The sequence below is a fragment of the Artemia franciscana genome, chromosome 6 (assembly GCF_032884065.1).
Source record: "Artemia franciscana chromosome 6, ASM3288406v1, whole genome shotgun sequence".
NCBI classification, from domain to species: Eukaryota; Metazoa; Arthropoda; class Branchiopoda; order Anostraca; family Artemiidae; genus Artemia; species Artemia franciscana.
Window position 1 is genome coordinate 2,005,467 of NC_088868.1, and position 23,928 is coordinate 2,029,394.

Genomic DNA, 23,928 nt, shown 5'->3' on the forward strand with positions numbered 1-23,928 from the left:
AAATTTCATACTTTCTATCAGAGGAAAAACCCAGATAAGCCCAGATTTCAGATAAACCCAGAATTCAGTAAATTGATGTACAACCAAAACCTTAAAAATTAATATTTTTCGGAAGTTACGAAAAATAAACTTTAGCACTAACAACCACAGATCTGTGAGACCGGGGGTCAAATACTGTGGCACTTACTCCCTACATACGGTCCACTTGCAGCAGCCGTACTTGTAGGCCATTGACTATGGCCGTGTGGTCAAATACTGGTGCCAGCTGTGGCCCTTTGGTACGAATACTAGTGGCATTAGAGGGATATGTAACACTGGTGAAAGCTACCGAACTAGCATTTACTGAAGATTTGGGTTTGTGCTAGCTTATAAGAAGTAGCCTAAATAAATCTACTAAACAATTGCACAAACTTAAAAATGATTTTGGTTTTGGATTTGTGGCATAGTCACAATCTGTCTAAACAGCACAGTAGAGATTTTATCGGATATAGCCTAGTTTAAATACTTTTTCGTTAAATTTTTATACGGTACACTATGGAGCTTGCCGCATTACGGATAATTATTTAGTTGAAGATCGCTGAAAATTCAAAGGTTTAAAAGAATGCATGACCGGAATAAAAAGGAAATAAAGTTAAACTATATAAGGAACTTAGTTTATGTGTAAATCAAAATTACAGGAGTGGAAATTCTCCGTATTAGAGTAAACATTATGGGGTTGTAGGAAAGCACAAAAGAAATTCAAGGCTTGGATTTTCTTTCGAATGCATTTAGCGGACTATTGAATATCATCTTCAGTAGCGTAGATTATAAGATTCTCTTGTTACGTCAAATTAGCCAGAATTTGTCCATGTTTTGTATGGAAGGTGTGAGAAAGCTGTCTTTTTTCGTTTATTCTTCCGTGTAGAATTTGTATTTTAGCAAATTAGTAGAATTAGTATGTGGAGTAAACGGTAAAAAGAGTGAATATTAGGCATATGACGCGGGATTATTTCCTAGTGTGATTTTTAATACAGTTAATCATCACTGTAATATCCACGTGTTTGTTCCATTTGTAACTCCATGTTTCGAAGTTTTATTTCAGGTCAATTATATTGAGTTTGCCATTAGAGCACTGACTCCAATAGCTTAAATCACCTGAAATAAATCTTCAAAACGTGGAATTTATCTGAGACTTATCTGCTATAAGAGATTAAGCTAAAATGGCAAATTGAATATATTTGCTGAATTAGCAAATCTTAATATAATTTTTCCCAAAAAACTCTGATTACTCTGGGTCATCCAGAAGCCAATACTCAAATGTCAAATCCAATATAAACAACCCGTGAAAAAGTCTTCAAACGATGGAGTTCATCTGGGATTAATCTGCTATAAGAGATTAAGCTAAAATGGCAAATTTAATCTATTTGCTGAATTAGGTTTATATTGGATTTCAATTTGCCATTTTATGTTTTGAAGATTTGTTTCAAGTGATTTATATTGGATTCTTCATTGGAGTACTGACTCCTGGATGAGCCAGGGTAATCAGATTTTTTTTTGGAAAATTATATTGATATTTTCTAATTCAGCAAATATATTCAAATTACAATTTTAGCATAATCTCGTATAACAAATAAATCCCTGATGAACTCCATCCTTTGAAGAATTTTTTCGGATTATATACATTGGATTCGCCATTGGAGTACTGCCTCTTGGATGACCCACAGTAATCAGAGGTTTTGGGGAAAATTATATTAAGATTTCCTAATTCCGCAAATACATTCATTTTGCTATTTTAGCTTATCTCTTTTTGCCATTTTAGCTTAATCTCTTATAGCAGATAAATCTCAGACAAATTCCTTGTTTTGAAGATCTATTTCAGATGATTTATATTGGATTTGCCATTGGAATACTGACTCCTGGATGACCCACGATAATCAGAGCTTTTTGGAAAATTATATTGAGATTTCCTAATTCAGCAAATAGATTCAATTTGCCATTTTAGCTTAATCTCGTATAGCAGATAAATTTCAAATAAATTCCATGTTTTGAAGATTTGTTTCAGGTGATTTATATTGGGTTCTTCATTGGAGTACTGACGCCTGGATGACCCACGGTAATCAGAGTTTTTTGGGGAAAATTCTATTGAGATTTCCTCACTCAGAAAATAGATTCAATTTGAAATTTTAGCTTAATCTTGTATAGCAGTTAAATCTCAGATAAATTCCATGTTTTGATGATTTACTTCAGGTGATTTATTTTGGATTCTCCATCCGCGTACTGACTCCTGGATGACTCACAATAATCAGAGTTTTTTGGGGGGAGAATCATATTGAGATTTCCTAAGTTCAGCAAATAGATTCAATTTACCATTTTAGCTTAATCTCGTATAGTAGATAAATATCAGATAAATTCCATGTTTTGAAGATTTATTTCAGGTGATCTATTTTGGATTCACCATTGGAGTACTGACTCCTGGATGACCCACGGTAATCAGAGTTTTTTTGGAAAAATTATATTAAGATTTGCTAATTCAGCAAAGAGATTCATTTTGCTATTTTAGCTTAATCTCGTATAGCAGATAAATCTCAATAGTATATTGCGTGTCGAGATTCTTGTTGGCATGGTGTGACTGACAAATATGGGGCTTATTTTCTTACTCTGTTAAGTTCTTATTACATTTTTGAACGAAGATACCAGTTGGGCAGGAAAAAGTGCGATTTATGGATTCAAAGAGACCGGCTTATATATGGAGCAGCAGTTTGGAATCAAGAAAACTATCTATTAATTTAACTCGGCTAGTGAGGTGGAAGGGGTCACTTTTAAAAATGGAAAGGAGCTCATTATAAAAAATACAAACTGATAAGGAGGTCGTTAAAACAGGTGAACAAAATCGGTCAGAAATAGTTTTTAAGGTTGCGTTTACTAAAGAAAAAAGTTGGTTTGAGAGTGAGACAAATTAAACTAAAAATTATAATGCAGACCAACATGAAAGTTCGCTCACAAGGAGAGTTGGTGTAGTGACCCATTGGCGAAATGGGAAGGCCAAGCCGCCCAGCCTAAAAAACAAAATGGTTGATATTCCAGCTTTAAATTCAAATGATCTTATAAAATAGGATACTCCAAAGCCAATTACTTGAAAGTACCCGAAAGATATGGTCAGAAAATCCATAAGATAATAGCTGGAGCTATGGCCCACAATAACGGAAAAATAGATGAGCTTTCGGAACCATGCAAAACATATAAAAAACTGCATGGAAAATTAGTTGAAATGACAATTGATTCTTGCGGTGCCCAAACTTGTGTGCGAACTCTCCTAATTAATAGGACAGAGGTAAATCACAGGGAAGCGTTGCAACAGCATGTTATTATGAAAATAAAAAGTCATGCCTTTTAGCATGAGTGAGAATAAAAATAGCAGAGGACGATTTAAAGGTTCTAAGTAGTAGTATACACCCAATAAAAGTAGGTGTAGCGCCTTTTCCTGCAGTGAATGTTCTCGCAGGAGGAGACTTTGGATACACCGAGGATCTATTATTCCTAAATTCAACTTCTATAATGGTGGGGGTTAGCTTGAATTCCGTCGTTGAGCGGGAGATGTGAAATTAGCCGTTGGGGTGGAAGTCATTCCGGAAGTCATGAATGATAGCCAGTTCTCTCAACAAACAACTGTTAAGCCAGATGTGAACTGTATACCGAGGCAGGGCCTTTCCAATCTTGGGTCCCTGGAACATAATCTCTTCCGTTACCAGTCATAACGTATTCCTCCAAAGTCTTAACTATGTAGCCTCGTTCCCTTCTTAAACTGCATTGGTATCAATATTTTTACCCTCCAAACATTCTTGAGCCTTATATCTAATTTCAAACTTCTTTTGGCATCGACACTTGTTCTTCATAGGATTCCTCCATTGAGAGGTTCACTCACATCCTTACCCCATTCTTCTTTGCTTCAATCATTAAAGCGAACCTTTCTGTCTATTGCCATGACCAATTTTAAGTTGTGTCATGGGCAAGTCTTGCGTTAATTCAAATGTAGATTTTTTTTTCATCGTTGGAGGTTAACAGGCTAATTGAGCCAGTCCCTCCTGAAACTTAGTATCTTCCCATACAGAAAAGCCCTATTTTCACTTCTCTGAAATACATATTGGTGAGGTCAAAAAAATTCCAGATTTAATCGTGCTACTAGGCTCTGATAAGTGATGATTCAGGACTTCTATGATTGTTGTCCTTTTTTATTTGCCCATTCTACTGGTGAGCTGGCCGAGACATAATTCCTTTCAATCTGGGCCCAAGAACCTCGTCACTGTATTAACACGATTATTTTCCAATACTTTTGTGGCTCCCCTCACTAAAGATCCAAAACCTGGCTGAGACAAGCAGTCAAACAATCGTTTCTGTCGTTCTACAGACACGTTGAATATCAATGGATCCTTGGCCAAGTTGATGTCATGGCAGTAAAATCTGTAGCCAAGCTGTTTGGTGGCTGCTGTGAAAATTGGCCAAAGAAGCATGACGGGAAGACTATTAAAGTTGATGATTTTGAAGTCAATATTTTGTATTTGTAGCTTGGACTTTCTGATTAATGTGGCGTGGTGGGGGTTATTTATCTTAGGTGAAGGCTGTCAGGTGCTGTGGCCCTAATTATTAGATAAATACCCTTTTCGTAAGCTTAGTATGATTTCCTCTTTAAATTGGTTGCTCCAAACCTGGCCCCATGTATTCATTAAATTTCTTTCGCCATGTTAACATTTTCTTTGGTTTAAGAGATTAAGAGGCGTCCTTAAAAAAAAATCTTCTAATTACCATGCTTCTGGAAAATCTAGGCTAATGGTGAATCATGCACGAAATCAAATTAAAAACAAGTTTTTAGCTGAAAGGAAGGAGCGACATTAAAACTTAAAACGAACAGAAATTACTCCGCGTATAAAAGGGGCTGTTCCCTCTTTACGCCAAAGTTTAACTCTTTCTCTCAATTCTACTTTATAAAATAGTAAACGACTAATTAATGACACTTATATATTTAAATCAGCATAAAAATCTGATTCTTTCGGTGCATCTATTAGTATCAAAATTCCGTTTTTTAGAGTTTCGTTTACTATTGAGCCGGGTCGCTCCTCACTGTAGTTCGTTTCCACGAGCTGTTTGACAAAATTAGCTTGAAAAAGCCAAGGGTTAATTTTGTAGTTTAATTCATAGTACAATTCATATGCCTTGATTGCTATTGGTCAAAGCTTGAGCGACCATGTCGGATGTTACTCTTTGATATATGCATTATTCGAACTCTTGTTTTAGTTGAGTTTTGATGTATCTTCTGACTAGGAATAGGTAAAGAGTCCTTCATCATTTGAGGCATCTGTCACGAGAGAAGATGCAGTTTTGGAGAGTGCGACCCAAGGGTCATGGCCAATTTGTAGAATAAGAGCAGCGGTCGTTAAAACCAGATCATTCTCTCCCCAATTCTAGTTTCGAACTTTGGGTTTTTTTAGTGAGGTGAGAATTAGAGAGAGAGAGGGAGCTGAGGGATTACAGCTTTCACAATTAAAGATGCAATTTAACTAAACTATTTTTCTTTATCATACGGAGAATTCTTTGGTATCCCTAATCCAGTGAACTAGTAATAACAGCCACGGGTTTGTGACTCCTTAGAAGAAATACTGTGACACTTACTACCTACAGATAGGGCACTTGTACCAAACCATACTGATAGTTACTTTAGAACCGCAGCAGCTCAAATATTTGGAGGTCCAGTACTCGTAGAACCTGTAGCCCGCTAAAGATAAACCATGAGTGAGCAGGGCTGTGTGGTAAATTTTGGTGCCAGCGGTGGACATGCGGTAAGAATATAAACATTCTAGATGTTTTGTCCTTTGAGGGTGTTGAGGGCAATATTAGAAGACAGTATCCTATTTTGAAGATTCTAGATGTTTTGTCCTTTGAGGGTGTTGAGAATTAGAAAGATATTCTCCCGTTTTTCTTCCTTCTGAATAATCAAATTATTCAGTTTTCTTGTTTTCTTGCGTGGCAATTTTTAACAGGTAATGACGCAATTGACACCCTGTGTACAGGGGTGTATAAAATATTTAATTGAGCAACACTTATTATTAAAGTCACATATTACACATATAATATATGAATTATGTACAAATTTGTTGACTCAATGTACAGATACTAAGCTATATTAGCAATTATTGATCCCACCAGAACCCTTTATTTTTTGCTGCTAATGCTCTGAAATCATGTATTGTAATACTAAAAGTAAACCCCTCGGTTTGGAGTATATTTGCTCGTTTAAGCTATGATGCTGTTCCTTATAATGTGATGGAAATTGGTGTACTTTCAAATTCATATTTGACCCTAATTTCATGGAGCCTCAATTCTAGGGAGTATAATGCCTAAATGGTAAAACAATTACTTGGAGGGAGGGATATATCAGAGAACACGGAAACGGATGAATATTTTCTTATATATCTACAAAAAGAATCCATGAAGAAATTATGGCAAAAATATTCCTATTTCCGTTTTGCCTTTTGCATTTTTTTCAGATATAAATCTGGAAAGCTAAAAGAGGAGCTTTCTAACCTCACCAAGGACAGAAGGTTATTGCAATTTTCTCCTTAATTTCTTACATTTTTATATATTATTTTTATTTTAGTTAGTTTGAGACGGAATCAGTTTCACCACTAAGTTTCTTGTGATTCTCCTGTTGTTCGCTCTTTTTTGGTAAAGTCTTGAATCGGGTCACTGATATCTGTATCTCTGATATTTAGTTCCTTTAGGCTCCGTATATAAGCTATTAGAAAGTCTGGCCTTACACCTAAAGAGGCCTGACCTGGGTACCGAAAAACCATCTTTGTCCTAACTTTTTCTTAATTAAAGACAATGATTGTCACAAATACTACATCTCAATTTTGTCAGTACACTTATTCCGCAGAATACTTATCAGCAGAAAACTGCTTAAATAACTTAATAACATCTATCCGATGTTATCGACATGAACCTGACACTTATCCTACGATATGCTCACCAGCAGAAAACTACATAAGTATCTTAATAGGATCTACTCGATGTTACCCAACATAGAGGCAACACTTACGCTAAGATAAATTTACCATTAAAAAACTGCATAAGTAGCTTAATAGCATCTACCCGATGTTACCCGACGTAAGCTCAAGACTTATCCTACGATATACTTACCAGCAGAAAACTGCATCAGTATCTTAATAACATCTACCCGATTTTTAGCTGCAGCTGAATGAAGTACTGTTCGTCCTTGAAAATTCGTGAGTCGGGCCCTGTCTGGTTTTTTGAAAAGAAGCTTTTCTACCTCCTGGACAAGTCCAAGCTCAGCGGCCTAAAATAATTAAAAGACTTTGCTAAAATTCAGCAGTGCATTATCTTCTAATGACTTGACTGATGTAATTACTAGTAATTCAAAAACTGACAAATTCAAAACTTATGAGTAATTAGCTAGTACCTTTTTTGGCATAATTTTATACTTTTTTTACTTTGGAATTTTTAATATATTCTTTCTTTTTGTACAATTTTGTATTTTTTTTTTATGCAATCATTTTAGTGTTAAATATGTTAATCATCCATCTTCTATTATTCTTATGTTACGTTATGAAACAATAGCAAAAAATTCCATGAAAAGTAAAGAACGAACTCAGCATTAAAAACGATCTGAAATTAGTGTAAAGCAAATGTTGACTATAAAAGTTTCTTTGGTGTTATTATATAGTTTTCATTCAATTAGTTTTTCTTGTGTTCCTCGATTTTAAATCAAAATTTATTTTTAAATGTTTTATTATCTATTATTGCTTCCATTTTTTTTATTCATTTTGGTATCAAATTTTACTAGTAAATATTCAGCCCTTAAAATTTCTTATCGTATACAACTACACAAAAATAAAGTTATTCTATGGAAAACAAAGAGCAACTTAAACTTAAAACTTAAAACAAGCTAAAAATAGCTCAAATGATGTGTTGAACCCCAAAATATCTTTTGGATTATTTTTCATGTTTTGTAAGTATTTACAAAACATAAAGAAAAACAAAATATCCATGGCAACTAAAAAGTGAAATAAAAACTTGAAGGGAACGACATTTTTCGTACTCCCTACCGTTTGAAATACGTTCAGTCAGCCAGGTACCCAGAACAATTCTTGGGCAAATTTTCTGGAAAATATCTAGCAAATCTTCTTCTGCTTTTCGGAGCACCCATGTTTTACAGCCATATTTGACCACTGTTATCAATGTTCCTTCCAAAATTATAACCTTGGTTTGCAAATTTTCTTCCTATTCTTTAAAATTAATCTTTAGCTGTGAAAAAACACCCTGAGCCTTTGCTATTCTACTTGTAACATCTTCACTGCTCCCACCGTCTTTACTGATAATAATACCAATGTAAGCGAAGCTGTCCACCTGATCTATCTTTTCATTACCGAACGTCAGCCTTTCATCTTCAGTTATTCTTGGCCTTTGTGACTTAGTCTTCTCAACAAAAATTTTTCTAGCATTTTCTAGCACATTGAAATTACAAAACATCATCAAAGTCCATCAAAATTATCCATATAAAAAAAGGTAAAAGATGGGGCACTAGACCCTTAACGTCTGAACTGGCGGTGTTGATCTCCGTCTCAAGGTCACACAGCCAGGAAGTGCAATGAGGAAATGAGGGTACATATAAAGGGGGTTAGAATACACATAAAGGGGGATAGAATACAACTCTGCTAAACTCCTGGCTTAATACAAAACCAGCTGCTAGCCTCATTTCCTACCTTCACCGCAGCAGTGTTATTCTCGTACATAGCAGTAATCACTTTAATGCGTTTGTTTGGTATACCATACAAGGATAAGACCTTTGCTAAAGCTCTTCTACCAATAAAATTGGACGATTGGTCGTAATCTATAAAACAGAGGACTAAAGGTGTTCGATAACCTTGACACTTCTCAGTGATTACCCTAAGAGTGACAATTTGGTCAACACATCCTCCACATTTACTAAAACCGCTCTGGTCTTCCCTTAGAACTTTATCTACAGCATCTCTTAGTCTAAAATGTATCATATTACTATATAATTTGCTACCTACAGAGATCAGACAGATGTCCCAATAAATTACCACACTCACTCTTATCACCTTTCTTATACAGTGCTTAAAATTAATGTTTTCCCTAAAATCGTTGGGAACTTCCCCTTTTTCAAAAATCATATTCGTAATCTTCAGTAATTTATTTCTAACCTAAGACCCACCATATTTAAGAAACTCATTTACCACAATAACAGTAAATGGAGCCTTATTATTATTTTTTTTATCCATCCAGTATTTTCGTTAATTCTTCCTCAAAAAACAAATATTCCTTCACATCCAAAGTATTCAGACTTTTCCATTTTCCTCTAAATCTTTTTCTACTTCTCTATCTCGGTTTAGCACATTCTCAAAATGTTCTGTCAATCACTTTCTAACTCTTTCCTTATCACTAATTGTGGACCCGTTCCAGTCTTTAAAAGAGACAAGTCTGGATTCACTATTCCCTCTCAATTTATTAACGTGCCAGTACAATATTTTACTATTATACCGTCAAGTTGCATCTTCCAGATCCTCGGCAATTTTATCTATGGTCTCCACTTCACACCTCCTTAAATTAAGATTTTATTGCTTTTTCCACTTTACATTTCTTTTGTTTTCATTTGATCTATTATTTTAGGTAATTTTAGTACAAACCACTTCTCCTCAATTAAACATAAAGCTTTTTTCACTAATTTTCCTATCTGCAGTCATAACTGTCCTAATTTAAGACACCGTCAGCAACTTCAAAAATTGTTTTATTAAAATTATTCCTACCATTATCCTCATTGTCAAATTTTAGACTCTCAAGTTTAGTGTTCAACTGTTCTTGGAATCTTTCTCTCAAATTCTCATCCTTTAGTCTATCAACATCATAACTTCCCAGGAGATAGCTATTCGTCCGAAAGTTCAGCTTTAAATTAACCGTAGATACCACTAGATGGTGATCTTCACTTTTAACATCAACAACAGCACTCCTATATGCCCTAGTATATTGTGTTGATCCTGCCAGTCTTCAGTTTACTATAGCATAATCAGCAGTGTTTTCTGTCTTACGGTCTCGTGAAAACCATGTTAACTTATGGGCCATTTAATGACCAAACACTTTATTGATTACAACTAAATTGTTTACCTACAAAACTGTAAAAGTCTATACCCATTACGGATAGGATACGTAGCCTTTTTCCTTACCTAGGCTAGGATGCCATCTATCCCTATGTCTTCCAGCCTATGCGTTAAAATGCCCTAGGAAAAACATGATATTTATGCTGTGGGACACTGTCTATTTGCTCCTATAACTGTAAGAAAAGTTCATCTGAGTCACTGGTATCTCTGTTAGTCGGTTCTACAGGGGCATATACTACTATAACTGAAACCCTGAACTTTTTAGTCATAAAATGAGCAATTAGTATTCTATCATTGATACTTTCCCAGCCTAAACAAGAATTAGCAACTTCCTTATTCATCATGAGTCCTACTCCCTGTCTATGTACCCCATCCTTCCTATCTGAGTAAACAAATTCTATTCACCTAATTTCATGCTACCTACCCCTGAAATATCTTTCTGAAATTCCTGATAACTCCAGTTCGAATCGTCTGAATTTGTCAGCAAAAATGTTGATACAATAGCCATTTTTTAACGTTGTAATATTCCCAGTTCCAATTTTCTTGTTCTTTAAATCATTGACATTAATTTTGCCTCAGGGAAAGTAATGATCCCGGATGCCAGGGAAAAACTAGGATCACATATTTTCCCCAGTCTACACCGATACGTTTAAGCCGGCTTAGAACCGAACAGCAAAAAGTTCTTGGGACCTCCAGTATGAATGGAGGCTTTGCGCAATCCTGGGCCTGTCTTCGTCAAAATATGGTTTTCAGCACTTGGCGATGCTCTTCTATCAACAAGGGTCGAAATCCTGCACAGACAGTCAAAACAGACCATCAAAATACTCCCGTCAAAACAGACAAAGCACAGAAGAATTATCCATTATCAGAATCCCGTGCGAATGCTGTGTCGTTTACTAGGCTATTATTTTCCTCGAGGGGCACCAATGGAAATAGAGTTGACTACAAGATCCCCAGTCATGTAGGTATCATCCCTGCAGGGATGGAGGAGGCATCCCTTTACAGAAGAAGTTGCCCGTTGATCTGGATCTTACGCCCTGCCGCAGTTGTCCTCCCAAAGAGTATCCTCCCGCGATGGTTTTCTGCGTCACCCTCTAATTTAACACGTTACTGGGAGAAGGCTGGTAACTTACGGGACGTTTGGAAACTCTATTGAGCCCTTTTGAGTGTGCATTTGATGGGCCTTCTTCCTCCTCCACCTGTACTTAAAGTCCAATGTGAGGTTGCCCCAGTTTCTGTTATGTACCCCTATGGACAAGGTCCCCCTTCGGCCCGTGCCTCCTATGGAGGTACCCTACAAATCTGTGGAGTGTTTCCCTATCACCACCTTGGGACACACTGAGTGACCTGGGGGAGGCTTTAGATTGATTGAATGATTAAAATTTAGAATTATTTAAATTTGTGTTACTATTAATGTGGGAAGTTTTAGTTCCACCAAGGTGCTGGTCTTTTAACTAGTTTTTCCAAGGGATGAAGTTTTTAAAATTTGTTCCTTGGAGTTTTTAGATTCTGAATTGTTGTATTTGAGGGATGTTTTATTTTGTAATAGCTACCCGATTAAATTCATTGATAAAATAATAAAAAATAGACGCATTAAGCACAACAATAGGGTTATTGAGGTTTCACAGTGCACAGAATTAAACTTACCGAAAAGGTTCATTTCTTTGCCTTATGTACCTACTTTGGGGGAGATGCTTAAACGAATTTTAGGTAAGCATAACATTGATACTTGTTTCCAATCAGTGAGACCATTAGGTAGTTTTCTTAATTCTGGGAAGGAGTTAACCCGGGGAGATTTAGTTAGTGGGGTGTATAAAATTCCTTGTTCCTGTGGAAAGTTTTATATTGGTAGAACTCACCAATAATTTACTGAAAGATTTATTGAACATCGAAACTCAATAGAAAAAACCCTACAATTAAGAAAGCCTCCGGAAACTTTTATTTCGGCTCTAGCTGAACATGCATTCTTTCATCCCGAACATTTTATACAATTTGATGAGGCTACAGCTATTTCTAATGATAGAGGTTTTTCTCAGTGGGCGAGGGAGGCTATAGAAATTAAAAAACATATATTTGCCAATCTTTCAATAAATAGAGACACAGGGAATTTAAATATTGACCCAATTTATGATTTTCTTTTGAAAAATGAACCAATAATCAATACGGGAATTAAATTTTACACAATCACCAGGGGACAAGATTACCTACTAGACCAAAAAGAGTTGCTTCAGTATTAGCTTACAAGAGGACTATTTCGTAATAGAATAGTTAACTAAGTTTCAATTTTCATTATTTTTCCTCTTGTGCTGAGGACGCCTTGTTTGGATACAGGTGAAATATCCGCGTTGTTTTAGTCTTTCCTCTCTACTGACCGTCGTCTCGTTTGAGTTTTTTTGTAGAGTTTTATCTCTCTTTGTTGTTTATCTTAATCCTATGTGTCTCAAAGTTGATAATTTATTGAAAGATTTCCAAAGCCCTGCTACAAGTCTTTCTGGTTAAATTTGAGAAGTGGATTCTGCAATTGACGTTAATGCAGAACGAATCAAGAGCACTAGCTCAGGGAACTTTTGTCTAGCATAGCAAGAATTGAAAGAATAGAAAAAGTGCAAAAAAGTGGAAATTTAACCTATGTAATTTTTCTCCGACTATAAAAGGAATATATCTAAAAGAAGATCTTATATTACGTGTTTTATTCCGTGTGGTGCCCCATTTAAGTATAACCGTACACGATGTTATTGACACATTTCATTTACCATCACAAAAAAGTGTCCACCCCGTTGTGGTGAGATTTGTGACTATTCTGATCAGATCTATAGATCTCAAATTCGTGATACTGAAATCATATCAAAATTTTCAAAGTATGACCTTACTGAAGCTTCTGATTATTCAGCTAGTGAACAGTTCGCGCGAGGGAAGTTTTTATCAGTTATGATACAAGCGAAAAAAAGTCAGTCAAACGTTAAGTTGAGGGATGTGAAACTTTTCTTGGAAATTGTTTATTAATGTGCGATAAAATAAACGACAAAGTATTAAAAGTAAAAAATTGATGAAGCTATAGTCCGTTAGTCAGGGAATTCGGAAGAGAGTAGAAGTGATGTTAACATACTGGAAAGACAAAGAAAAGAATCAGTATCATCCCAGGAATCAGATTCTACTATCACACCTAAAATCACGATGAGAAGAAGGTATGGGATGGTGGTGAGCCCAAATGACAGGAATAGTCAACCCAGTACAGCATATATCCGACAGAATAGTCAGGGAGATAAAAGGAGAGTTGTTAGTCGTGGGACTTATGACGACAGGTTGCAAACGGTCGGCCGTCGTGCTTTGCAGTTTGGAGACGGGGTCCCTCCCTGGTCTTAAACGGTATTCTGTTGATCAACGTCTTTTTGATGAGCATTTTGAGGGTAATTTCAGTGCTAATAATAGTCAATAGAAGGAGCTGGCCCAACGGCAAAGTAGTAAGTACATTAATTTGTTGCAGGGGAATATCCAAGGTCATAGTGATGATAAATTTAATGATTTGTTTAGGCTACACGATTATAATGTTACCAGCTTAGTTGAGACTTGACAGTATTTGCGGCAGTATTTAGAAAAGGTTTTTAAAGTTTCCGTGTTTCAAGAAAAAGAAGTAAAAATAATCGAATTTATGTTTGTCTTATACTGTTGATTAGGAAAAGTATATTTAGCGCATGTGACAGGTTAAAATTGCAATCAGAGAATGTGATTTGGTTGCAGATTATTAAAGGAATTGTTAAGTTTTTTATTTATGCGGTGTATATCCCTCCAGAATCAAGAAGTCATAGTTAGAAGGAGGATACGCGGGACATTTTGTATGCAGAGGCGTTTAGCTATAAAAGATTGTATATAGATTACAAGTGTATCAAACAGTTCGTGGTAACGAACTGTAGTAAGGAGCGACCCGGCTCAATAGTAACCGAAACTCTAAAAAATGAGAATTTTGATGCAAATAGTTACATCAAAAGAATTGCATTTTAATGCTGATTTTTAAATATATAACTTTCATCAATATTAGTCTTACCCATCGAAAGTTACGAGCCTGAGAAAATTTACCTCATTTTAGAAAATTAGAGAAAACACCCCCTAAAAATCATACAATCTTAAAGAAAATCACACCATCAGGTTCAGCTTATCAGAGGACCTCATTGTAGAAGCTTCAATCTCCTATCTACAAAAATGTCAAATTTAGCATTTTTTGCCAGAAGACAGATCACGCATGCGTGTTTATTTGGTCTTTTTGTTTTTTTTGTTTTTTTTTCTTTTTTCCCCAGAAGTGATTGTATCGACCGAGTGGTCCTATAATGTCGCCTGAAGGCTCATTCTAACGGAAATTAAAAGTTCTAGTGCCCTTTAAAAGTGACCAAAAAATTGGAGGGCGCATAGTCCCCCTCCCATGCTCATTTAATGCCAAAAGTCACCAGATCAAAATTCTGAGATAGCCATTTTATTCACCTTAGTCGAAAAACCTAATAATTATGTCTTTGGGGACGACTTACTCCCCCGCAGTCCCCGTGGGAGGGGCTGCAAGTTACAAACTTTGACCTGTGTTTACATTTAGTAATGGTTACTGGGCAGATGTTTTCAGTTTTTTTGGCTTAGGGGGGGAGAGTTGATGAGGGGGTAGGGTTACGTGGGAGGATATTTCCATGGAGTAACTTCTTATGGGGGAATGTTTCATGGTTTCAATGAAGGGGGCGCAGGATTTTCTAGCATTATTTGAAAAAACAATGAAAAAATAAATATGAAAAGTTTTTTCTACTAAAAGTAAGGAGCAGCATTAAAACTTAAAACAAACAAAAATTATTACGCATATGAGGGGTTTACCTCCTCGTAATACCTCACTCTTTACGCTAAAGTATTTTTAGTAATTTCAACTATTTATTCTACGGCCTTTTTGATTCAGAGGTCATTCTTAAGGAATTGGGATAAAAGCTTTAGTGTAAAGAGCAAGGTATGGACGAAGGGTGAACCCCTTCATATACGCAATAAAAACATACGATTATAGAAGTTCGTTACGTAAGTTAATTCGTAAGTTACGTATATTTTTTACCAATGGAAACGTTCGTAAAAAATTAAAAGTTCTAGTTGCCTTTTTAAGCAATCACAAAATTGGAGGGCAGCTATGCCCCCTCCCTCGCTCCTTTTTTCTCAAAATCTTGACTAATCTCCGATTAATTGCAATTAATCAATATACAAATTTAGTTTTAATTATTTATATGCGGAGAGCCAAGATCAAAACATGCATTAATTCAAAAACGTCCAGAAATTAAATTTAAAAAAAAACAAGTTTTTTAAACGAAAGTAGGGAGCAACATTAAAACTTAAAACGAACAGAAATTACTCGGTATATGAAAGGGGCTTTTCCTCCTCAGCCCTACTCTTCTTCTCTTAACTCTACTTTTTGAAACAGTAAGAAACTTTAGCGTAAAGAGTGAGTCGTTGAGGAGGAAAAGCCCCTTTCATATACGGAGTAATTTCTGTTCGTTTTAAGTTTTAATGTTGCTCCTCACTTTCATTTAAAAAACTTGTTTTTCTTTATTTAATCTGTGAAGTATTGATCCTTCACAGGCGGAGGTAGAGGATGATGGTATGAATGATGAGAAAATGCAAGAATGTTTGAACATGTATGGGAAAAGGACAAGTAAGGACCGGTCGCAGAGGAAAAATAATTGAAGAACTAGACTTTTACATTTTTATGGAATTTAGAAGCTAGTAATTTTAAACGGGAGTTTGCGAAAAGACAAAGAAAGGGGTATTTTACAGGCTTTTGGGTTGGTAGTCCAAGTGTTATTGACTATGTTTTAGTTAATGTAAGCCTTTGGTCGGCATGTCGAGACTTAGGAGTTCTGAGAGTTATGGGGCCTGGTCATTGACCTATTATAGCAGATATATAGGTTGATAGGGCTATAACTAGGAATGACAGGAATATTTCTCATAGTAATAAAACTAATTTCATTTAGAAAAAATGAGGTAGATAAGATTGGGGAGGATAAGGTGGTCAAATGGATAGGAGGGAGTATAGTTGAGAGAAAACCGAAAGAATTATAGAGAATAGCCAAGTGGATAAAGGCCTATGACAATTATGCCAGATAATTTAGAGTTTAGAAACTTAGAATTAAGCAAGTAGAAGAAAAGCGAAAAATAAGAAGGAGAAGGGATTTTCGGATTATGATTGGGCAGAAAAAAAGGAAGTGGTGGAAGCACTAAAAAAGCCGAAACAGAATTACGAAGAATTTGATCCTTAGGTTTATCGACAGAAGTGGAGAGAATATAAACAGACACTTCGAAGTAAAAAGAGGGAACAAGATAATGTCAGGAACAAAAAAATCTGGCAACTAGTACGAGGATCTAGTTACCCGTCTACTACAGAGCAAATACTGGGAGCTGATACCCGGCCCGAATACCTTGAATCACTGGATAACACAAAGGTTAGTGGATTGGAGGATTTATCACAGAGTTTAGGCCATCAGGCGTGCTACCCACTCAGATTTGAGGATTACAAACTTATATCACCAATTATGCATGAGATATTGGTAAAGCTCTATGAAGTCTGTGAAGGGAGGGGTGTCTTCACTGGGGACAGATGGGACGATGGGACCCTGATGAAAATTTGGAAGCTGGGATAAACAATTTTTGCTGCAATTTTGATTAGTTTATTTTCAGCTTTGGTAAGTTCGTATAAGTAAGTTCTGAAAAGTGGAGTTTGTCAGTTATGACACCATTATTAAAGAAGGGCGATAGGTCTCATCATAACAATTATCGAGGAATTCATTTAGGGAATAGTTTACCAAAGTTTTTTGTGAGGTTTTAGATTTTAGACTAAGGAGGTGGATAGAAAATAGGGATGTTTTGGATAAGATTCAGGCGGGTTTTTTGACAATGCTTTGGGACGACTGATCATACATTTAGTCTGCAGGCTTTAGTTAATAAATATATTAATGCTAAAAAAGAAGGTTGTACACGACATTTATAGATATTAAATGAGCTTTTGATGATGTTTTTAGGTTTTTATTCATGGCAAATTTGCTAGACATAGGTCTCCAGATCCCGTTTGTGTTAGTTTTAGCTCAAATTTTTACTAGAACAGTTGTTAGAGTTGTAAACAAGTTTCAGGGGTAGTTGGATGATATAAAGGTGTTAAACAGGGTTGCACATTGTCTTCTAAACTATTCACCATATTTATAAATTCTGTAGTGGTGATTACCCATTCACAAAGGAATCATCAGAAATTACTTGATATTTTAGGTAATTATTTGGAAAGGAAAAAGTTAGAACTTCATGTGGATAAAACCGCAGTGTTCGTAAATGTGAAGACTTGAAGAGGATGTTAAACTTAGTTTTAAGAGTAGAAAGGTAAGATTAGTGTAGGATTGGTCATATTTAGGTCTTAAGTTTAAGGCGAAAGGAAATTTATTTAGTATGTAAGGCATGCTGTAATATGGAATTAAGAAGTCAGCTTAGGGATATTACAAAGATCCAAGTAGTTAAAGATGTTTTCAGGGCTGAAATTTTAGGTGTGATGCACTATGGATCTGAGGTTTGTGGGAAAGCGAAGGGAGATAAGCTAGAAACAGTGCAATTAGGAGTATAGGAGCTTGGTAGTTAGAGGTGATTTTGGTTTGTTTTCTTTAACAGCTCGTAGGCTAATTTACATGGCTAGGTTTTGGGGAAAAAATTAGTAACGACTACTGTGCGCCAGATGAAGGTGACTAATTTAGAAATGTTGAAGGGTAGCTCTGGTAGGGAGCGGCCGTATCAAATTAAGAAGGTATTAGATCAGTGTGGACTAAGCCATATGTAAGGGGATGGTTTGAGCTCGAGGATATGGTGGACCAAGTAAGTGGAATAGTTGAAAGGATTTTACAGGACCAAGAAATACAGGCATAGCAGACCCAACGTTCGCTTTCGAATTCACTGGGTCTTTATTGCCGGTCGAAGGATATTTGGGGTGGAGTATTATTTTTCAAGGTGGGTTTGAATAAAAATGAAATAAAGCTAATATAATGAAGAAATGAATATAATGAAAAAATAAAGCTAATATAATTGAAATGAGGTTTGATAGTTTGCCACTGGCCCAAAGAAGAAAGTTTTTGAGAGGTTAAGGTCAAGGGCTAGTCCTTATTTTTGTCCTGTATGTGGAGGTTTAGATGAGAGCATATATGAATTGATGTGTGGATGTGAGGAGCTGAATAATTGGAGACTTGAAGTGTTTGGTAGGTGGAATTATGACTTTGCGTTGTTTGTGAGAGTGGTGAGTGTGTGCGGATGGGTGTTTTAAGGGTATTAGGAGCTTGGTACGATTCCTTCGTCTCGCGACGAATCATAGAAGTAGATTTTGTGTAGGATTGTGTTAGGATTTGTGCAATTTCCTTTCCTCGCAATTGTTATTTGTTTATATTTTGGCTTTATATTTATATTTTGTTTAAATTTTGGGCTTTTAGCGAATATAAATTTTATTCTATTTCGCTTCTTCATTCCTAGTAATATCTTTTTGTTATAGTTTTTACGCTAAAGCTATTAAATTTCTACGCAATTTTCATTTTCATCAGCTTGTTTCCAGAGTCTAAATTCTAAAGAGACTAAATTATGTATTAACTTTTTTTATCAGTACCAGTAATATCAACAAAGTGACTTCCTGCACCCTGGGCCCATCTTCGGTTTATTTATGGCTGAACACTTCAATTTTATCAGATTTATTATCTGATTGTTTCAAAATTATGAAGCTTTTTGGGTAGTATGCTATTTTCATCAGTGTTGCCACGCTGAACCGTGGAAAAAAATTTGAAAACTAAGTGGTCAAATTTGAAATCGCTTTTTGTCTATAAGATTAACAACATTAACAATTTGTATCTTCCTAAAGACAACTTATTACGTGTATGAGGGGGTTCGCCCCCTTGTCAATACCTCGCTCTTACACTAAAGCTTGAATTTTGTCCCAATTCTTTAAGAATGACCCCTGAATCACACAGGCATTGAGGTGTAGACAAACCCCCATATATGCATTATAATTTCTGTTCGTTTTAAGTTTTAATGCGGCTCCTAACTTCCAGTTGAAAAAACTTTTTATATTTATTTCTTATTGTTTCTTGTTAGACAATGCTAGGAAATCCTGCGCCCTCTCTATGAAAATTCTCTTCCTTAATGATAAATTCCTCTATGGAAAAATCCTCCCACATAACCCCTTCCCTGCCATCCGGGAAGGCTACACTTCTTTTTAAAGCTGTTTGATGCAATAAATCCTTAGCTTTTCTTTGTGGATTTTCTACTCGCGGTTCGTTTTTTTTAATTGGGTACCCGAATCTACCCAAAACTACATAACTGCAGTTTGAAGTCGTTATGTTACATGTTATTTAAAAGAAACACACCCAAGAAGTGAAGTTAGGTTAATCTTAATGACATACAACCTTCATATAACATTTATTTATACAATAATATAGTTTGGGCTATATATTTGCACATTAGGGAGAGGGGGGTAAAATATTTGCATAGTGTTCCTGACCTAATCTAAATGATTTCCGAGACCACACTGGCTAATCATAACAAAACACAAAATTGCAAAGAAAAGAAGACCGACCCTTTCTGAGTAACGGTGAAAGGGTAAGTTATCCTTTCACCATTACTAAGAAAGGGTCATCATATTTTAGCTTTGTATTCTGCACTGAAATATTTGCAAAAATGTCAAAAAAAAATTTTTTTGTTGGCTGTTGTGTGCAATTTTGTATTTTGCCTAATCTAACCCAAACTAAACTTACCTAATTCCCACCCCTAATGTGCTAATATATAGCCCAAATTATAAGAGTTCATACATTGTCAACCGTCATTGGTTTTTGCAGCTACGAAACCGGTTTTCTGATATCTAACCTAAGCGTAATTCTTCAGTGTGTTTCGTTTAATTAACAAATTCCATCGTTTTCATCAAAGATCAATTCCCGACTTTTTTACAAATTTTTCAGGTATAAGCCTGTAATTAGCGTTGTTGAGAAGGAAACAAATTAAGAAAACTTAACTTCATAATATGTAGAATCGCTGTTCTTAACACATTTTGAATGCAATATTATTATGCTTTACCCCCATTCCCTAATGGTCAATATATAGCCCTAACTTTATATTTCCCTTGTTTTTCGTTTCTAGATTTCGCCAGTGTTGATTCAGTCTAGGGCTACATAATTAGAAACAACAGTAACACATGGCAAAATACATGAGAAATATAATTTGAGCTGTATATGCTCAGTAGGGGATTTGGGCATAAAGTATAGTGAGATTGCAGTTAAAATCTGTTAACTACAGTAATTTTGCATATTATGAAGTAAGAATTGTTTTCTTTTCATGAATCCTTCTCAACAGTCCCAATTCTAGGCTTATAAGAATTTCAAGGATATTATAATATAGTTTTCCATGGTTCCACTTAACCAACTCTAACAATCTAACAATCCAACTCAACAATAAGATTTTATTTTCAGTATCTTAGATATTTTAAATCTGACACTGGTTGATTTTGTTAAGTATGACTCTTTCTCTTAACTCTACTTCTTAAAACAGTAAAAAACTTTAGCGTAAAGAGCAGGGCATTGATGAGGAAGCAGCCCCTTTCATATACGAAGTATTTTTTGTTCGTTTTAAGTTTTAATGTCGCTCCTTACTTTCCATTAAAAAAATTTGTTTTGTTTTTTTATTTAACTTCTGAACGTTTTTGAATCAATGCATGTTTTGATTTTGGCTCTCCGCAGATGAATAATTAAAAGGAAGTTTGCATATTTATTTTTTTGGCTAAATGGCTTTCTCATAGTTTTGATCGAATGATTTGAGAAAAAAGGAGTGGAGGAGGAGGCCTAGTTGCCCTCCGATTTTTGGTTACTTAAAAAGACAACTAGAACTTTTAATTTCTTACGAATGTTGTTATTAGTAAAAGATATAGGTAACTTACAAATTAGCTTACTTAACGAACTTATGTAATCTCATGTTTTTATTACGTATATGAAGGGGTTCACCCTCTCGTCAGTACCTCGCTCTTTGCACTAAAACTTAAATTTTGTCCCAATTTCTTAAGAATGACCCCTGAATCACAAAAGCCGTAGAATAAATAGTTGAAATTACTAAAATACTTTAGTGTAAAGAGCGAGGTATCAGGAGGAGGTGAGCCGATCATATGCGTAATAAATAATTTCTGGTCGTTTTAAGTTTTAATGCTTCTCCTTACTTTCAGTTGAAAAAACTTTTTCATATTTATTTTTTCTTTTTTTAAAAGTAATGCTAGAAAATCCTGCGCTCCTTTCACGAAAATTATCTTCCCCCATGACAAATTCCTCCAAGGAAAGCTCCCCCAACATATCTTCCTCTTCTTAACCTCCCCCAACCTAAAAACCCCTGAAAACGTCTCTACACTTCTAAATAACCATTACTAAATGTAAGCCACTTTGAGCCACTGGTCAAAGTTTGTAACTTGTGGCCCCTCCCACGGAGACTCTGGGTGAGTAAGCCGTCCCCAAAAACAAAGTTCTAAGGTTTTTGGACTACGCTGAATAAAATGGCTATCTCAGAATTTTGATTTGGTGACTTGGGGAAAACGAGTAGCGTGGGAGGGGGCCTAGGTGCCCTCCATTTTTGGTCACTTAAAAAGGGCATTAGAACTTTTCATTTCCGTTAGGATGATCCCTCTTGCAAGAATCTAGAACCACTGGGTCGATAAATCACCCCTGGAAAAAAAACATACAAATAAACACGCATCCGTGATCTGCCTTCTGGCAAAAAATACAAAATTCAACATTTTTGTAGATAGGAGCTTGAAACTTCTACAACAGAGTTCTCTGATACGCTGAAACTGATGGTGTGATTTTCGTTAAGATTCTATGACTTTTAGGGGTATTTCCCCCTATTTTCTAAAATAAGGCAAATTTTTTCAGGCTCCTAACTTTTGATGGGTAAAACTAAACTTGATGAAACTTGTATCTTTAAAACCAGCATTAAAATGCGATTCTTTTGATGTAGCTATTTGTATCAAAAGTTTCGGTTACCCTTGAGCCGGGTCGCTCCTTAGTACTGTTCGTTACCACGAACTGTTTGAAAAAGTAAAACTGACTGGCATTTACCTTAGTTTTTAGACCTTTTTCGCTATCCTGTACCCGTTTTAAGCTTTAGATAGTCACTGAACATAAAACAAATTTTAGCTTTCATTAATCCCAATCTGTGGTATCTCAAACTGTCTTCTGTATCACCTTTCCTTTTTAAATCCATGGTTACTGCTTTCCAATTCCAAAGAGAATGTAACTAAAACCGTAGTGATGGTATTACAACAGCGACTACTTATAGGACCATCAAAAACTGCTTTTGTGTGAATAAATGACCCTTTTTCCTTTTTCTTTGTTGTCTATAAAAACTTGCTTTGGAAAATTAGGTCAAAGCAGTACGCGAAATTAGAACTAAATGAAATTTTTAGACTGCATTGGTACAAATGAATTTCCAGCAAATCTAAACATCCTAAATCATGTTTCAAGCGACAAACTTCCAAAACACACTTGGAAATACCACCAACATTGACAAGAATAAAGAACAAAACAATAGAACTAAACAACTTCTTCAAGAACAGTCATTGAAACATCAAGAAAGCTAACCCAGACAAACTAAGCGAGCACAACCAAATATCCTAAATCATATTTTTTAGACAAAAAACTTCCAAAAGACACTCGGAAAGACCAATGACACTAAAAGAGACAAGCTAAACCTAAAAACAGCAAAAATAAACATCCTAAATCTAATCTTTTAAGTAAAATATTTCCAAAATACACTTGGAGGCACCAACAAAGGTATTACAGACAAGCAAAACAATGAAAACCGTGAAAATTGGTACCAATTTCGATTATTTCCAAACCCTTCATGGGAATGGGTATTACAAAACCTCAAGTTAACTTTAACCAGATCTGTAACAAGATCACAAGTATCACAAGTAAAGATCACAACAAGTATCACAACCAGATCACAAGTAAAGAAGCTATCAGTGCGTCCATAACACAATGTGTGATCCACCACTCTGGATAAATCAAGGTGACTAGGAAGAGCAAATGATATCCTACTGATTACTCAATATATAATAATATTAATTCCTTGTAGTCTTACCCATTTTTGATATTTCAATGTTATTAAACGATTCATGGTAACGACCAGTAAGTAAGGAGTGATGGGGTGCAAATAGTAGCCGAAACTTTAAAAAACGGAATTTTGATGCCAATAGATATATCAAAAGAATTGGCCTATTGTGCTGATTCCAAATATATAGGTTACATTAAGTTTAGTGTTACGCATCAAAGGCCATGAGCCTGAAAAAATTTGCCTGATTATCAAATAAGAGGAGAACACCCCATGAAAGCAGAAGAATACTAATCACAATCACCCCATTAGATTCAACATGTCAGAGGACCTTATTTCAGAGGTTTCAACCTTCTTTCTGTGAAAATGTGGGATTTTCTATTTCCTGGCGGAAAAAAATCACGGATGCGTGTTTATCTATTTGTTTTTTTCTTCCCAGGGATGATCGTATGAACCCAATTCTAGGTCCTAGAATACCTGAACACGGCTAATTCAAACGGAAAATAGAAATGCTATTGCCTTTTTTTAGTGACCAAAAAGATCGGAGGGAAACTAGGCCTCTTTTTACCAAAATGATCCGATAAAATTTTGAGATAGCTATTTGTTCATCATACTTGAAAAGCCCAATAATGCCTCTGGACATCACATGACCAACACACAG

At 35.6% G+C, this 23,928-nt stretch overlaps 1 protein-coding gene across 1 annotated transcript in view; it reads right to left on the bottom strand.

The window, feature by feature from the left end:
• The window catches only part of LOC136027900 (transient receptor potential cation channel subfamily A member 1-like), a 175,412-nt gene that overhangs the window by 126,596 nt on the left and 24,888 nt on the right, over window positions 1-23,928 (bottom strand). Inside the window, exon 4 of the mRNA XM_065705331.1 lies at window positions 7,171-7,327. Within this exon, the coding sequence (XP_065561403.1) occupies window positions 7,171-7,327 (157 nt within the window). The remainder of the gene's footprint in view (window positions 1-7,170; window positions 7,328-23,928) is intronic.